Raw genomic sequence first — 16,064 nt, 5'->3', positions numbered from 1 at the left:
AAATCAGTTTCCCACATTATCCCAAAGACCCTCGGCCCCAGAATCTGGCTCTGGCACATGGGAGAAGTGCTGAAGCCAGATATCTCTGAGTCAGCTTTGCCAAAGTCAACTCTGAGATCACAGAATCATAGAATTAACTAGGTCGGAAAAGATCATCAAGTCCAACCATTCCCCAGCACTGCTAAGGCCACCACTAAACCATGTCATTAAGGGCCTCGTCTACTGTATTTTTTGTGATGTATTTGGACAGTGACTCCAGCAATGTTTTAATGCCTGACCACTCTCACAGTGAAGGAATTGTTCCTCAGCTCCATCTAAACCTGCTCTGGTGCAGCTTGAGGCCGTTTCCTCTTGTCCCCTCCCTTGTTCCTTGGGAGGAGAGCCCAGCCCCTCCTGGCTCCATCCTCCTGCCAGGCAGTTGTAGGGAGCCATCAGGTCCCCCCTGAGCCTTCTCTTCTCCAGACTGAACCCCCCAGGTCCCTCAGGTGTTCCCCATCACACCTGTGCTCCAGGCCCTGCACCACATCTGGTGCCTTTCTCTGGCCTCGCTCCAGCCCCTCAATGTCTCTCTTGTAGTGAGGAGCCCAGAGCTGAACACAGGATTTGAGGTGCAGCCCCACCAGTGCCCAGTACAGGGGCACAATCACTTACCAGATGCTATGGCAAAAACATCTACCCAATGTCAATCTCAATGCCTGGGGTTTGGTGGGTGCTGCCTCCAAAGCAAGAGCAGGCAATATCGGTCTGCAGCTAAGTATGACCTTATTGGGGGTGGTCAAAGGAGGTATTCAGATTACCTATGGGATAGGGATGCCTCACTCCCTGCAGGCCTCAAATACACAAAACTCATCAAGGTGTTAATTCTCCCAGTCCATAAGATGTCAACATAATCACCTGGGATTTCTCTCTGCCTCCTTTGCGTTTACTGAGCTTCTCAATTACAAGCCTCTCTTCACAACCACGACTGCAAGGATTGCAGTCTTTTACTCACTTACCCAAAGCAGAAGCTGTTGTGTCACAAAAGCTCAAAGGTGCTGGGCTGTTAGGGAAAGCATGAAGCACCAAGAGACTCCTGACAAATTTGTGAGAACTGTAACATGGTTCACGGCCAAGTCTCCAAATCTCCAGCGTAGGTGTGAAAATCTCAGCCTTAAGCCACCAATATGTGAATTTTTGGAAACAAACAGATTCTATCTTTTACAATTTTAACTTTTTTTTTTTCTTTAATAAAAACAGGCTTATGTATGGTATCTAAAAAAAGGCAGGCACACACACTGCTGTGAGTAGCTCACCTCTGTCCTAAATCACCAAGACTCATCAAATACCTTCTAAAGCATTGGGCAAGCTGGACAAAATTAATAGCTAGAGTAGGTACCATCCTTTCAAGAGGAAGGAAAGAAGGAAAACTGTTAAATTAATAATAAAAATAGCAATGTCTCCCTAAAGTAATGACAGCTTTCCATCTAGAAGTCCAGCCAGGACACCAGTCACAGCCAGGAGCCTGTATCAGTGATCATCTCCAATGCTGGCAGTGAGAAAGGACCCTTGTAGGCACTGGCAGGTTTAGAGGCAATGGACAGCATTGTTGACAGAGCAAAGAGCTTTGCAGAGGAAAGGAAGGTGCGAGGGAGCTCACATCAATAGCAGAACAACATTCACTGCATGACCACAAGGACCCAAACTAACACACAAAGCTTGAGGGAGGGAGGCATTCCATGAGCCCCTGCATCCAAAGAAAACCAGCCCCAGCCATCCAGAGGTCAAGCCAAGCGGAACACTTAATTTGTTAAGCTGCTGGAGAGGTTTCTCTACGATTTTTACTAGTTCACAACATGCCAGGTAGAACCTGAATTGCTCCAAGAGAAATGGGCAGAAGTGGAAGAGCTGAAATGAGAGAAAGATGCAAATGGAGAAGCAGGGAAGGCTTTGGGTACAGCAGGGCTGCAGGGAATACCAAAACATCGACCCCATGGTAAAAATGCACATTTGTCCAGTGTACTCAAGGGCTTCAGCTGCCATCTTTCAAATCCAAGCCCACACAAAGCCTACATATTTGCACAAACCTGTGATGACTCAGTGCTCCTATTGTTAATGCTGGTACCAAACCAGGCACCTCAAGAGTCCTACTTGGATTTACCAAAAAGCATCATCCAAGCCTAGCCCCAAATATAACCAAAGTGAGATAAATCTGCTTGAGAAAGATCACTACAGAAGCTTTGCTGCAAGCTAAGCTATGTCAGCTTTCACCATGTATCCCCCATCCCTATTCTCGATACCAAACAACAGGAATCTCTTTCTAGACTGGAGAGAGTGAGGCAGAAGTTGACAATCAAAGATCGCACCGGCAAAAGAAAAAGCCAAGTAGGATTGAGCAGGTGTGTCTAACATGGACACTGTAGCCGAAGCCTGGAAACCAGGGCAAGAAGAAGAACTACACTGCTTGTTCAAATCACAGTGCTTCAAAAATTAAACACCACAGCATGAGCTGCTCAAAGAGCTTCAAAGTATTCTGCGCTTCACAGAGTGCTTTCCCTTTTTGATCCTCAGCAGCTCTCTGTGAGCAGGATAAATTCCTTCCTGAAGCTGCATTCAAGTGCCCAGTAATTCCCGTCTTTTCCCTGCAGCTCCTCTCTTGACATTTCATGACCAATTTTCTTGGGAAAAAACCTAAAGGCCCAAGCTCACCGTATTTTGCTAAGTTGCTTTTCATACATGGAAACCCACGCGTAACTGCACTTATGCAGGGGGGTAGATGAAACATCACATTTGCAGAAGAGCTGGCAGTGTTCAAGGCCAGGTTGGACACAGGGGCTTGGAGCAAGCTGCTCCAGTGGAAGGGGTCCCTGCCTGTGGCAGGGGTTGGAGCTGGGTGAGCTTTTAGGTCCTTCCAACACAAACCAGGCTGGGATTCGATGGTTTCCCAGCTTTGTTAGTTTTGATGTATATAATGATGTTTCCCTTCCATGTGCTTAGTGCATGGAAACCCCCCCAGGGATGAAGGGTGGGCAGGTGAGAACCTCACATCCTCCTTTGTTACCAGTGCAGGCTCCCAGGCCTGTAGCATCCTGACCTGCATGCAAAAGAGCATAACTTTGTGCCTCCCCTGCTTGCAGAAGTGATGGGAATCCTCCTCTAGATGGGTACAGGGTGTAAACAAGCACCTTTTGGGTATTTGCTTCCAAAATGCACTAGAAATTACTGAACCCTAGGGAAAAAAGAAAAGCTCTTCCACAGCAAACCAGCCCCAACTTCAAGCTGGGTGTGGGGAGCACGAGCCCTCAGCACCATGTAGGTGTCTGCTTTTGTTTCTGTTTCCAGTCATCTGGAATTCTTAAAATAAATTTGCTAAATTGTCTTCCAGAGACTCCTGCCTTTTGTTGTGTTTTGGTTTGTTTTTTCTTTTCTTCCCTCCTTAATAAACTTTCAGGGGTATCTTTATTGTTATGTCTAATTTTAGAGAAAACGAACATTTCCTGAGATTCAATTTCTCTCATAATTGTTGGAAGGAAACTAAATTGTCTGCTGTAAACATTCACTGTATTGTGTGAAAAGTATCTTTATTACAGCCCACCGGGAATACTAATAAAATTCCCAATCCTAGCCCTTCCTCACTTGCTTAGTTTTTTTAAAGCTTGCTCTTTTCTCTTATATACCCATTAATGTCAGTTCAAACATTCTGCAGTCGAGAGATGAGAACTGAAAATATATTATTTAACAATCAAGGGTAGAATAAAGACCTGCGAGCAGTAAGATCCTTTCTTGCCTCTTCTTTCAGTGCTTTCCATTACAGAAAATGAGAATGGCTATTCCATTTGTCTGCGTGCGTGCTTAGAGTTGATGAAAAAAATCTCATTAGTTTAGTCTGACATATACTCAATACACTCTATGTACATATATTTTTTTTTCATTTTATTCTACAGCTGCAAAATGATACTAAATTTCATCAGATTGGAATGAAAACTGTGGTCTTGGAACATTTCCCTTTAAGGGTCTTCTATTTATTCAGAATTCATGAATCACTTTCCAGTAATACAACTATAATTATTCTTAAAGTGTTATGTTTGAAGGTTTAATATGAAATACTTGCAAAAAGCTCTTTTTCACTTTGATAGTTTGTAATCTTCATGGTAATCAGATCAGTTAGCTCTTTCACACAGCAGCCAGGAAAATACAATTTAATATGAATCTCATACTCTTCACTCATGTTTTAATTAAAGTAATAAAAGCCAAGTCATATTTTGCCCTTTACAGTGTACACAGATGTATAGACCTGAGGTACACAGCAGCAGCTCTGACACTTTTGATGGCGGCTGATGGATTTCCTAGTTTGAGATAAATTTAATTCAGGCTTGCTCAGAGGCTGCTGATCATGAAAATGGTGCCATGGAGAAGTGAGACCCAGCACGGTCCTCAGCAGGACTGCAACAAGGGTGATGGATGCACAGGCCAAACGCAGAGCTCTGGGTCAGCTTTGCCACCTTTCACCCTGCCAGCAGGAGCTAAGCCTGTGGTCCTTCAGAGCACACCTGCCTGTGACAAGCAAGTGCATTCCTAACTGTGTCTGACTTTGGTTCCCATCATAGCTCTGAGCAGCCGGGCCTGGTGCATCACCTGACAGGGAAAGAGCTAAGCCTTCCCCAGAGGAACAGGACCACATAGGACTGGGGACACGCATGCCGTGGTACCCACACCACACACTTGCCATCTTCTCCCTGGTTACCTGCAGCAGCACAGTCCCCTCTCCTGGGCATCCATGGTGCATGCTCCCCTCCTGGGGACCCACAACACAGGCTCCCCTGCCCAGGTTACCCAGGACACCCATGTTGCCTGCCCAGGTACCTGCAAGCTGCACCCACTCTGAGCTGTTCAGGCTTCAAGAAGGGGATGCCCAGGGGTCTGCTAACCAAATTCTGGAGCAGAAGCTGAAGAGCTAACACAAACCAGCCTGCTGGGGGCAGGCACCAAGCCAGCCCATTCTCGTGGGTGGGCTCCCCGTGAGGTCCCACCACTTTGTTAGGGCAGTGAGGGGCTGGGTACCGCTTCATGCTCACAGGCTAGCTGCAAGAGCACTGCTGGACACCAGTGCAGGTCCACTGCTCTGCACAACCACGTGAGCGAGTAGAGGCTGGAGTAAACACCTGACTGTGAGCTGAATGGCCACACTAGGGATTCATAACCCTCATCATCCTCCATGACATGCAGAGCCCCATGATGCTCCACTGAGAGGATCAGGCCATTGGGAAGCTAGAGTGGAGCCCAACCCTGTATGGCAAAGGGCAGCCCCAAAGCCAACAATAGAGAGAAGAGCTCATTCCGAAGCTGGCTGAGGGTATGGAGGGGTCTCCCTTTCTGCACAGGCCATCATCCAAACTCTGAAATGGAAAATAACACTTTCCTGCTGGAAGTAAGTGACTTCCCAGTTAATCACTCTGTTGTGACGGCAGACCCAAACACTGGTTCGGGCTGGGACTGCGATGAGAAGTAATCAATCAGCTGGGAAAGGAAATCCCAAGAGCAACAGGCTGGTTTTGTTTCATATTTCTGTGGCCCAGTGCTACATTTCCACAAATAAACAGCATTTGCCAAAGCCACTCCCCAGGGATCCATTACAGAAGCAAACCAACCTCTGCAGGAGCCAAACCCAAGCCCCCCAACAGGACACAGTAGAAAACCGTGCTCATCGCAGCTAACCAGTAGGGATGTTATTGCATTATCAGAACTCAGCATCAATCGTTAGCATGTAAAGACCTGGCTCCCAATCACACTGTGTCACAGTGGGTAATTCAGGAGACAAGCAGTGAGGAATTAGCACAGTGTGAGGAGCTGGAGGATCTGAAGGCAGAAACAGCTTGTGCATAAAAGCTCCAGGTTTGCCTTTGTCTGGTGACAGCCCAGCACCCTCTCAGGAGCAGTGATAGCCAGAGCAGCACTGTCAGGAGATTTAAAGTGCACATAAACACCATATTAATATGGTACCTATGCTTTGAAGGTGACCTGCTCCCTCCAGAGCTGCCCCAGGTTCCTCCATGTCTAGGTCTCTACCTAAGCCCTAGCCTGTGACGACCATCAAAGGCAACAGCCTGGCGAATACCAACTGTGGTCCCTTTACAATGGTGTTGAGCACAGCGGGAAACCTGGGATAAAGTGATGCTTCACTGGCTAACAGATACTGCTTACCACCTTTATATTTTGTTGCTATTTCATAAGCCGTTGGCTTTACAAGCTCATCAGTGCTGCTGGAAGCCAGGCCATGTGTCCTCACGCCACCAGAGCCACAGTGCACACCAGCAGATCCCCTTTGGTGTTACTTAGTTGGGCTGGACTGTCAGCTGTGCCCATGGTGCTCTGAAGCAGTCCCAGTTACTCCATCTCCTCCACCCTCCAGCACACGGGGAGCATTTTTGGAATCTCAGGTCCACATTGCCTTCAGCTCCACTGCTGGGCATCACAGAACGTTGGTGCCAAGAAACCCCCATAGCCAACACTATCACCTCTGAGACTGAGCTGATTAATACAGATGCATTTTGCCATTGGCTCTAAAACAATCTCTGGGCTGATTCAGATCCCAGAAAACCTGTGACAGACTTGGGAAAAAGAAGGAAAGTGTACTGCTTGGACTGACCAAAGGGCATATAGCTGGCTGCAGTAGCCTGGAAGACCTTGGAGAAGCAGTGGACACTGGGCTGAGCCCTCAGGCTGCCAGCCATGGGGTGTGCTTTTGACCACTACTCTGATGGCCTCTGATCTCCTCCCTCCTGCCTTTGCTCCTAAACCTAAATCTATCCAGGAACTTCAGTTCCTTGATGAAATATCTATGCATGAAATTCAACCATCATGACAACCTCATAGTTTTCTGTCCATACAAGGTGTTCTGTCTTACCTGACAGATACCTTCAACTGTATAAGATGCTATTTGTTCCCCCCTCTGCCCCAAGTAAAGGCAATGGAAGCAGAGACTATCCATTTTGGTCTAGGAACTGCTCAGTTATATTAGCTTTTCACTCTGTGATGCTTGATGGCTGTTTTTCAAACACCCTGTTGTTAACAACTTAGGAGTCCTTTGAGACCAAGGGTTGAAGATGATGTACATTCTGCTTGTAATACCAAGGGATGTTTTTATTAGTTCATTTAAGCACTAGAGCCAACCTTCCACCAGCAACAGCAGCTCCTCTTGCTGTGACCAGGTTACAGGAATTGCTTCCCAACTGCACCTTTTACTATCACATAGGAGCTCATGCAAAATTCAGAAGCCTGGATCATCAGCTGTAGTTGTGCTCACCTCCAAAGCCCCACCTGGAAGAGTTTCCATTAGCTGCTGATTATAATAAATGACATGTAACAATCTATTGTTCATTCTAAAATAGTACATGAGATTCTTCCTGAATCATCTGCTGAGAAAGGCAGTTGATATCTATCAATGTCTTCCCTCTGTTCCTTAGTCTGATATGAAATCATAGAGTATTACTCAAAGGGGGTGCAGGGGAAGAGCAAAACCTGTATCTTAGCATAGGTGCCTGCTGCAGCGCACACTCCCAGCTTCCACTGCACTGTCAACCTCTGATTAATCCTCTTTCAACTCTGAGTCTATACAAAGCTCTGGCTTCTCTTCATTAGGGGCCTTCTATATGTACATGTGTCCTGTAACTCCTCCAAATTCGATGTCCTAGGTCAGGGATCAACCAACATGAGAACACATTATACCCCAACAACTGCATGCTATTGCTTCACTACCAAAGGTGCTGATGGAGGGAAAACCAAAGTCCATAGTGGTCCTGGTTTACAGCTTCCTACTAGGGAGGAAGGAGCAAGAATGACGTGATGATGACCCAGGTACTCATCAGCAGCACTCAATTGCCCCCATGCTGCCTGGGCTCCATGGCCACTTTGTGCAGTAATCACTGCCTTTGGCCAGGAAAGGGAAGGGGACTCCCCACACTCTCACAGCACAGATCTGCCCCAGCCCCAGCTTTATTTTATCAACCACTGCCATTCTGCTGCAATTCAGTGGAGACTGGTGGGAGGCCCAGGAGGTGGGAGCACAACACGTCTGCCAGTATTATGACAATGTTTGATGCCATATTTTATAGCAGAGGCTGCCAAGATGAGCTCTGTCTAGTCTGGAGCACTAGCAGCATGCGAGGAAGGTATCCATAGCTTCCCACACTGTCATTAATTTCTAATTATGCTATTGCTTGCTTTCTACATGATTGCTTATTTACCAAACACAGCTTTATTGTGCCGTCCAGTTCCTTATAACTAGCAAACCCATTGTTATGCTAAAATGAATGTTCTAAATGTTATTTATTATTTGATAAACCTTGTGTAACCCTGAATGAGGACATTAAATGGCAAGAACACTACTTCAAAATCCCATTTTAAATAAGTCACCGAGACAGCTGTGCCTTTATAAAACACATTAGAGTGGCACTCAGAGCACATATGGCTCAGGGATATATACAAATTATACAATTTCTGTCATTCGATCAAATAAGAGGGACGTTTTGACCCCAGAAATGAGTCAAATGTAAGTTGTAATTCAAGCCCCACCGGAGGCCCTGGTGGTAATGTATCCTGACGGCTGATCAAAGAGCCCTGACCATTTGACCCACCAGATCAGCGACTTACTGTATCTATTATGGCTAATACAGACCCGAGCTTGAAGATGCATGGAGATAAACAGATAAAGGGCAATAGATACAGTAGATAAATGTTGATTTATACCCATCCAAGCACACTGCTACATACGCAGATGGATTTCATGTGTGCGGAAAGGGGCAGGCACATATAACATGTATAGGAACACATCTGAAGACAGGTGCTCTATATATGTATGCACATGACAAATACAGCCTTAACTCCATTTCCATTGGTGCACTGGTATAACCCCCACACTCAGCTGAGCTCCTGCTGATTTGCACACAGCAGAGAATACCCCACCTTCTATTTCATTATGCACATGCTGCCATGTGCAAACACATCCATGCCCACGGATCTGCTTCCTCTGGGGTATAAATGTGAGCAGCTCCATCCACGAGTTACCCAGCCTTGCCCTGAGGCACACAGCCAGAACTAAAGCCCTCTTGGCTGCTCTGCAGGGTCATGGACATGTGTGTCTCACCAGAGCTGGGTGAAATCAAGCTGTGCCAATGCTGCTGTGCAAGCCTGCAGCCCCCACGCATGTCCGCAGACAGATGTGGCAGCCAGGACCTGATGGCTTTGATACACAGATGGGCAGCATGAGTGTGCCAGCAAAAGAATGGTATAACAGCAGCATTAGGAAGAGAAAACGATGTGCAAGTAACTTTGTCTATTTAACTATCATATTTCCAACACTCACAGCTAAAGCAGTGAGGTCCTATCTGTGCTCTCCTTCACAAAAGAGGAGAGCTGCATATTCCACTGTATCTATCTCCCTGGCCTGAATAACCGATACTGACGTGTAACAGCATTTGCATGAGGCGTCACACAAATTAACTCGTTGGTACAGAAACAGGCATGTTGCTCAGCTGGAATAAGCCGTGCACTGAAAGCTCCTGGGATTAGGCAGAGCGTGGGATCACAAACACCCAGCAGTAAGTAATGAGCTCTTTCCCCCCTGGAAGCTACCTGTTGCCCTGCCAGCAGCCTGGGACATGCCATGGAGAGAGGAGAACATGGCAAACATTCCCCTAAGGCTTTGCTTAATGTGTCTCCATGAACAAGCAGAGTCACACCCGTGCTCCAAACAAGCCAAGGGACAGTCATTCCAATATGTGGCATCACATCATCCCAGCTCCCTTCGTAAGGCATTTCCTGCATTACTTCACCCACCACGTGGGATAATGAGACCTTCTTGCAGGGTATTCCCAGATGTAGTTAATTCATGTTTATAAAGCACCTGTGGACTCTTCCTGCAAGTGCAAGTCTCGATGCCAAACAAAACCAACTCATTCCTGTCCATCTACACGAGGAATTTCCTGACCTTTGCCTTTCCTGGGGTTATTTTCCCTATCACAAAGGCCCTAATAAATGCTTTTTCTTACTGATTTTGTGGCTGTTTTTATTTCTTTTAACAGCACCACTGCATTTTCACTCATCTTTCAGAGTCCATCATGTGGCTGCTAATCTGTCCATGCCTCAGGATTTTTGCACTACTTAATTCCTTGTCCCTGTTTGAGGAGGGAAGGAAAGATAGAAAGAAAATTGACAGGGGTGAGGAATGATGCTCTGCTGACTTCATGAGACACAACAGATACCTCACTCATCTCAGGGGTCAAATGTCCACGATGGTTTGATCAGATGTCAAGTTGCATTTATACTCTGGCCCCTGTTGGGGGTTGAATTACATTTTACATTTGACTCGCTTCTGGGGTCAAATGTCCTTCCTATTTGATGGAACAAGAGGAATTATTCTCCCCAAGCAGGCTGGGCTATATGAGGCTGGATCTGTCAGCGCTCTCTTTATGTTTTAGGCTCCTGTATTTCTGCATTTCATTCTCTGCCGAGACCAGCCCCTTTTGGGATGACAACAAGAAATGCAGGCAGTGGCACATAAGCAATCCCATCGAGTAAGATCAGGGGAAGAAGTTAGCAGCTTTACAGGGCTGGGAATGATGAAACAAACACTGGTCCTGGCTTTACCATGGGACACTGCAGAAGCTCCTTAGGATCAAAAACAGCACAAAGGGCTGAGATAAAGCTGATGTCAGGGTGCTGCAAGATCCTGATGCTGCCCTAGGACTGTTCTATCCGCAGCATCCCTATAGCTCCAGTTGTAAAATGAGAATAATCTTATCTGTGTGATGGGAAAGCATGACTCAAGAGCTGAAGAAGTTGCAGAAGGTGTAAAGCATTGCACTGACAGGCAGGAGCCATTTAAACCCCCTTGGGTTTAAACCAGGGGAGGAGGGAGGAGGTGATAAACTGAATTCTGCTTTCTGCCTGCCTCCTTCTAGGTATTTTAAAAGAGAAATCACAAGGCAAACCAGAATTTCCTATAACAAACATTATCAAACTTCTTCAATCTGTGGACCTCTAAAATTTTCCAGCTGCAATGAAGCCACACAGAGATTCATTTGTGGCTCTCCTGGCCCTTCCCACCCGCTTCGAAGCATGGAGGGGCTGGAGTGGGGATTTCATGGTGACAGTCTCACCCCAGGCCATCACAAGCATGCTGGTACCAGCAGAGCTCACCCTGTAGTGCAAAGCTGGGGTAAATAAGCAAGTGTGCCCTAAACCAGGCAATGTGAAGCCAGGATTTCCCACTGTTAGTGTTGGACATCCCAGCCCCTGTGCCTGAGCTGGCCTCAGTGTAAGCTGAGTGCCTGACGGTGCCCAGTGCAACCAGTTTAAGACTAAAATCCCCAACCCACCAGGCCCATCTATTACAGCATGATGGCTTCAGTAATTAGTGTGTACGATTTGCCTTTGTCCCCAAGGATCCCAAAGGCTGAGCCGTATCCTGCATGTACCGGTGATTTAGCAGCCTCTCGAGCAAGATTGTGAAACCACACTCCTGCTGTTTAATGTACTTGTTCAGGTTAAAACAGGTTTAGCAAACAATAAAAAACATCTGGAACCCCCATTTAAACGGAAGAGTTGTGTTATTAGTAATAAAGTCATAACTGGTGCTATAAAGCGTTCTCTGGTAAACACGTGCTGATGTACAGGTAAATAAAGGGAGATTAATGAGGGTGAGGGAGGAAGGCTGCTCCCTGTCCTCCTCAGCCAAAGCTCATACTGGGTGGGAACCATGACTAATATCCTTGCAGGGCACGGACTGGGATCCTCATCCCCTTTCCTACTCCCTTCCTGCCACCCTGTGTGAGGCTGGGGTGGGATACTGCAGCATCCCATGGGGCACCCAACCTGGCAAGCCCTGGTGCCACCTGCATGCCTTGGTCACACTCCCAGCTCCTCTCTGACTGTCCCAAGCACAGCAGCACAAGGTGGGCAACTGAAGATGCAAGATGAGACAAAGCCAGAGCAGGAAAAACTCTCCAAAGCAATAAGCCAATGCACTGACATGCTCTAAGGGGACAAATAACAGGTTTTCATCCTGTTTTCAGCTTAGGGTGCATATATTTTAATCACTACTGGTATCTGAGTTGGATACACTGTGGGTGACTCACTAGCCTTGTAATTCATAGTGATGCTGCAGTAAGTACCAAACCCCAGCATCAGAAACACACCAAAACCTCGCCCCAGGCCACACACATCAGGTCCAGGGCAAGTGGAATCCGTCATTATCTTGGGCTGGATGGAAATACAATGCACGTGTTTGGGGTCAGCAGGGTCCTACATCAAAAGAGCCCAACACAGCCCAAAATCAGGATGCTGAGAAATAGTAGCAATGAACTTGTACTTTCCCTCACAAGGCAGCTGGAAGTGATGAGATGCTTTGCCCCAAGGCACCTCAGAAATGCACTGAGGCCCCAGCACGTTCTAGTAGGGTCGGACTACTGGGGGATGCAGATGGGGCCCTCTCTTATCAGGAGGACAGATAAGCACGTGCTTAGGTCCCATCAGGACTTAAGGATGGACTTAATGTATTTTTAGGGCTCCAGTGAATGGACATGCCTGCTTCACGTTTATCCAAGCCCAGAGAGAGCCCTGATGCCTCAGGCACCTGTGAGACATGAGCACTTCTATTCTGGTCCTCCACGTGTGGGCTTATAGCTCCAAAACAGGAAACCTTCGATTCCTTTTTCTCCCCACGCTGGCTAACTGTCCATCTATTTAGCTACAGGAAACACTCTGCGTGAGGGAAGGAGACACCTGAAGTACACACAATACTTGGAAACCTCAATGCATCCAGAAACACCAATTGCATGCTTATTTTGAGTGAAGGATGCTGAAGCAAAGCTTTTCAGTCTCAGTGGAGAGGCAGTATCAGGCACATGCCTCACCCCACACTGAGGCCATCCGTTGTTGCTCCTTGGCAGAAGCTGGTTGGCAACTCCCCCATCCAGTGAACCTCCTGATGTCCAGCAATGCAGGTTCACAGAGAGCCCCTAGAATTTGTTCCTGGGGCAGATTAAGTCCCCTATAAAATCTCTCCACACTGGCCACCCCAGCAAACTGCGCTTACCTGATTTGCCGATAGAAACTCCTGCGCGTTGTCGTTCATTCCCATGTACATGTTCTCCCCATCAAACTAGAAAGAGACAAGAAAGTGAGACTCAGTGAAATGCCATCTGCACCCCAGGGTCATGTGAACCCCAAAAGCTTTCCTGGCTCTTCATGTAAAGAGCTAAAATCCTCAGAAGAAAATAATGAGCCGTTCATTTCAAGCTTTTGAGTGTTTGAGCACACGTACACCACATTATTGCAACGGGGCATGGTAACGTAGTACATTCATGCTAGTTTTTCAGTGAAATAATGAATTAATTGCTCCAACTCAAATAAATAAAAAAGATATGCAAGACTACAGATGTACCCAGCAGCAAAGATCACCCAAATGAAGTTCTTCCTGAATTCCCACCAGGCCATCCATCAGCTTAAAAAAGCCAACTTCTATCAATGGAAATTTCCAAGACAGGCAGGTCCCATTCAATCCTCTTCCAGACAGCTACGTACTCCTTAAGCACCAAAGCAAACCTACAGCAGCAATGCAGAAAGCCACTCAGGACTGTACACAAGGGGATCTCTGTGCAAAGCCTGATTCCCAACAGTTTGATGCTGTCTGCAAACTACGGCTGCAAGGAGGCACAATTCCCCCGTCTCCTGCTCACCTCCTGGGTGAGAGGCAGAGCCAGCTGAGCACAGAGCATTCACCTGTCCCCCTCCCCTGTTTCTGAGATGCTAATCCATGTATTAGGCTACCAAACCCCCATGGAGCGAAGCAAAACTCTTCTCATTAATTAGCTACAACAGAAGCTTTTCCCTTGTTCTGGTTCCAAATGAAGGAATAAAGCCCTCCAGGATTGGCTCTGGCACAAAGTATGGCTGGGGCAGTTCTCAAGGCTAAGTTCACAAATTAATTATGGCAATAAAATGGACTATGCCGTAAAACACTCCCGAGACAAGGATGAAGGTATCAGCTGTGAATGACACCATACACTTAACAAGAAGAGCCAACTCTTTTGCCCTTACAAGCTGGATGATGAATTGAGGATCATTCACCCCTCGCGTGTCCTCTTGCTCTCTAATAGGATGCTGATAGCAGTTATGCCTTAAGAGAAATGGGTCATATTAAGAACAAGAAAAGAGAAATCTAAATAAAACCAGGTGCAGACTTTCAGCATAGACTATTAATTACACTTCCATTTCTCAGAGTGCTACAGGATTAGCTATTAAAGTCAGCAGAGTTAGCAAAGCCAAGCATGGGTAACACAGCTCTGCTCAGCATCAGACACCTTCTAATTGCCAAACCATCCTCTGGGATAGCAGAGAAAACCAATTAAAAGCAGCAGAATTAGAGCAGGTATTGTGCCACTCATTACCCAGTCCTGACAGCAGCTGAAGCAGGGGGAAGGGGATTCCTGAGCAAATGCAGGATTGGGTTAAACCCATCTATGAGGCAGGAGCCACAGGGTGCAGGGAGCATCCGCAGTGCATGGATGATAACTGCTTGCTGGGACAAGCAGTTATCACAGAAGCAAGGCCAGGTTGGACAGAGCCTTGGGTGACATGATCTGGTGTGAGGTGTCACTGCCCATGGCAGGGGGGTTGGAACTGGATGATCTTAAGGTCCTTTCCAACCCAAACCATTCTATGATGCTATAAGCCAGCTGGGTCCTATACACTTGAAACTGAATTTCCCTCCACCTGTAAAACAATTGCTATCACAGCCAGCTCCTGCTAACAAGGTTCCAATTGGAGCTGTGGTGCTTCCAGGCATGGAGACTCAGTCAGCTCCACAGCCCAAATACCCTCTGCTAACCCCATCAGAGAAGGCTGAATTTGCAGAAGAGAGGGCACAGTTTGGTGGAGATGCTCAGCCCTCCAATAGCAGGACCCAGGCTCTGCAGGAGGAGCCAGTCTCTCATTTGGCATGGGCAGCAGCAGAGGTTTCAGGAGCCAATCTTTTTGGAGCAGGCAAAATTGTGGTCCTGAGGTCCTATTCCCTAGATCTTTTTGGAACCACATCACCAATAAAACATTGGGTGGATCCTGCAACCTGAACAAGACACCCCAAGGCCCTGCACCACATGGATGTAGAGCCCCGGCCAGTGGCCTGATTGGCAGTGAATCATAGAATGGTTTGGGTTGGAAGAGATCTTAAAGCTCATCCAGTTCCAACACCCTGCCACAGGCAGCAACATCTTCTGTTAGACCACAGCTTTGTGTCAGGTCAGCTGCACAGATGAGCTATGTGGTACTGTGGGATGCTTAAAAGCAATTGCACCTTGAGACTGCACACTGAGATGCTTCAGCTGAGCTGCACAAGAGCTTTCCAGCAAGCAGCCCTAAAAATATTACGGTGGGGAGATAGTTCTGTCCATCCCTGGAAGCAGTCAGGAATTTGTACTGTGGAAATATTTGCTTCTACTTCAGCAAAAGAAGAGTTCTTTCCCAAGTAAAAGCTTTGCCCCTCTAGACATTTAAATACTCAGATGATGCACATCCTGATCCATCCTGCTTCCTTGCAAACATGCACCCCACTTGTGTCCTCCTCCTCCTCCTTTGCAGATGTAGCCTAAGATCAGTTTGCAACAGGTCTTCTAGTATCTTCATTAGATCTTAGGCAGAAGCTCTTCCCTGTGAGGGTGCTGAGGTGCTGGCACAGGGTGCCCAGAGAAGCTGTGGCTGCCCCATCCCTGGCAGTGCTCAAGGCCGGGTTGGACACAGGGGCTTGGAGCAAGCTGCTCTAGTGGAAGGGGTCCCTGCCCATGGCAGGGGTTGGGACTGGATGATCTTCAGTTCCTTTCCAACACAAACCAGCCTGGGATTATGTGATTCAAGTAATTTGGGAAAAATACCCCAAATCCTGACCTCCAGCAGAAAAAGATTCCTGATTCTTCAGAAGTGAAAGTCACCTGGAAATCTACATTAGGGAAGGACACAGTGTCTTTCAGTGGGGAGGTCCAGGGCAGGACAAGCACTCGGCTTTCTCTGCATCACCCTGTTTGTCAGAATGTATT

General features: G+C 47.1%; 1 protein-coding gene across 3 annotated transcripts in view; it reads right to left on the bottom strand.

Annotated features, from left to right (window-relative positions):
* Positions 1-16,064, bottom strand: part of TOX2 (TOX high mobility group box family member 2) — a 139,306-nt gene that overhangs the window by 68,517 nt on the left and 54,725 nt on the right. For all 3 annotated transcript variants that reach the window (XM_061375471.1, XM_061375473.1, XM_061375472.1), the window contains one exon: positions 13,070-13,135. In XM_061375471.1, coding sequence (XP_061231455.1) covers positions 13,070-13,135 — 66 coding nt within the window. The remainder of the gene's footprint in view (positions 1-13,069; positions 13,136-16,064) is intronic.

Source organism: Neopsephotus bourkii, unplaced genomic scaffold (assembly GCF_033783945.1).
Source record: "Neopsephotus bourkii isolate Nb327-2 ecotype Australia unplaced genomic scaffold, CSIRO-AGI_Nbou_v1 NB_1663, whole genome shotgun sequence".
Lineage (NCBI taxonomy): Eukaryota > Metazoa > Chordata > Aves > Psittaciformes > Psittacidae > Neopsephotus > Neopsephotus bourkii.
The sequence above is the reverse complement of the archived record's forward strand: the minus strand, read 5'-3'. Positions and strand labels throughout refer to the sequence as shown.